This window comes from Mesitornis unicolor, unplaced genomic scaffold (genome assembly GCF_000695765.1).
Source record: "Mesitornis unicolor isolate BGI_N332 unplaced genomic scaffold, ASM69576v1 scaffold31493, whole genome shotgun sequence".
NCBI lineage: Eukaryota > Metazoa > Chordata > Aves > Mesitornithiformes > Mesitornithidae > Mesitornis > Mesitornis unicolor.
Window position 1 is genome coordinate 887 of NW_010175848.1, and position 404 is coordinate 1,290.

The 404-nt window shown below is 65.3% G+C and overlaps 1 protein-coding gene across 1 annotated transcript in view; it reads right to left on the reverse strand.

The window, feature by feature from the left end:
• Nucleotides 1-28, reverse strand: part of LOC104538374 (claudin-3-like) — a 628-nt gene extending 600 nt beyond the window's left edge. The window contains 1 exon segment of the mRNA XM_010181557.1: nucleotides 1-28. This exon segment is cut by the window's left edge and continues 15 nt beyond it. Within this exon segment, the coding sequence (XP_010179859.1) occupies nucleotides 1-28 (28 nt within the window).
• Between the last annotated feature and the right edge of the window lie 376 nt (nucleotides 29-404).

Below are 404 nucleotides of genomic sequence, written 5' to 3' on the forward strand. Positions count from 1 at the left end.
CCCCGCCGACCTCCAGCCCCATCGACATGGTGGCTGGCTCGCTGCTACGCTCCGGGAGATGGCGGAGAAGGACCCAGGGACCGAAACCGTCGCCGTCACCCGTCACCGCTCACAGCCCTCGGTGGATCAGCTTTCACCTGGGTGCACCTGCTGGCTTATAAGGGCTGGCGGGGCCAGCGCCTGCCCGGGGTGGGGTTTCGGTGCTGGACGCTCCTCTCCACTCCTCCGTCACCGTCACCCGCAGTCCCACACCCTCCCCTTTGTTTGCAGAGATGGCGTCGGTTACCGGAGAAGGGTAGGAGGGGGAAAGAGGCCACCTGCCACCGCCATCCCCATAGTTTCAGGGCAATGGGCAGCACAGCCACCGCGTTTATTTGGACCCACCAAACCCCCTCAAGGAGCTG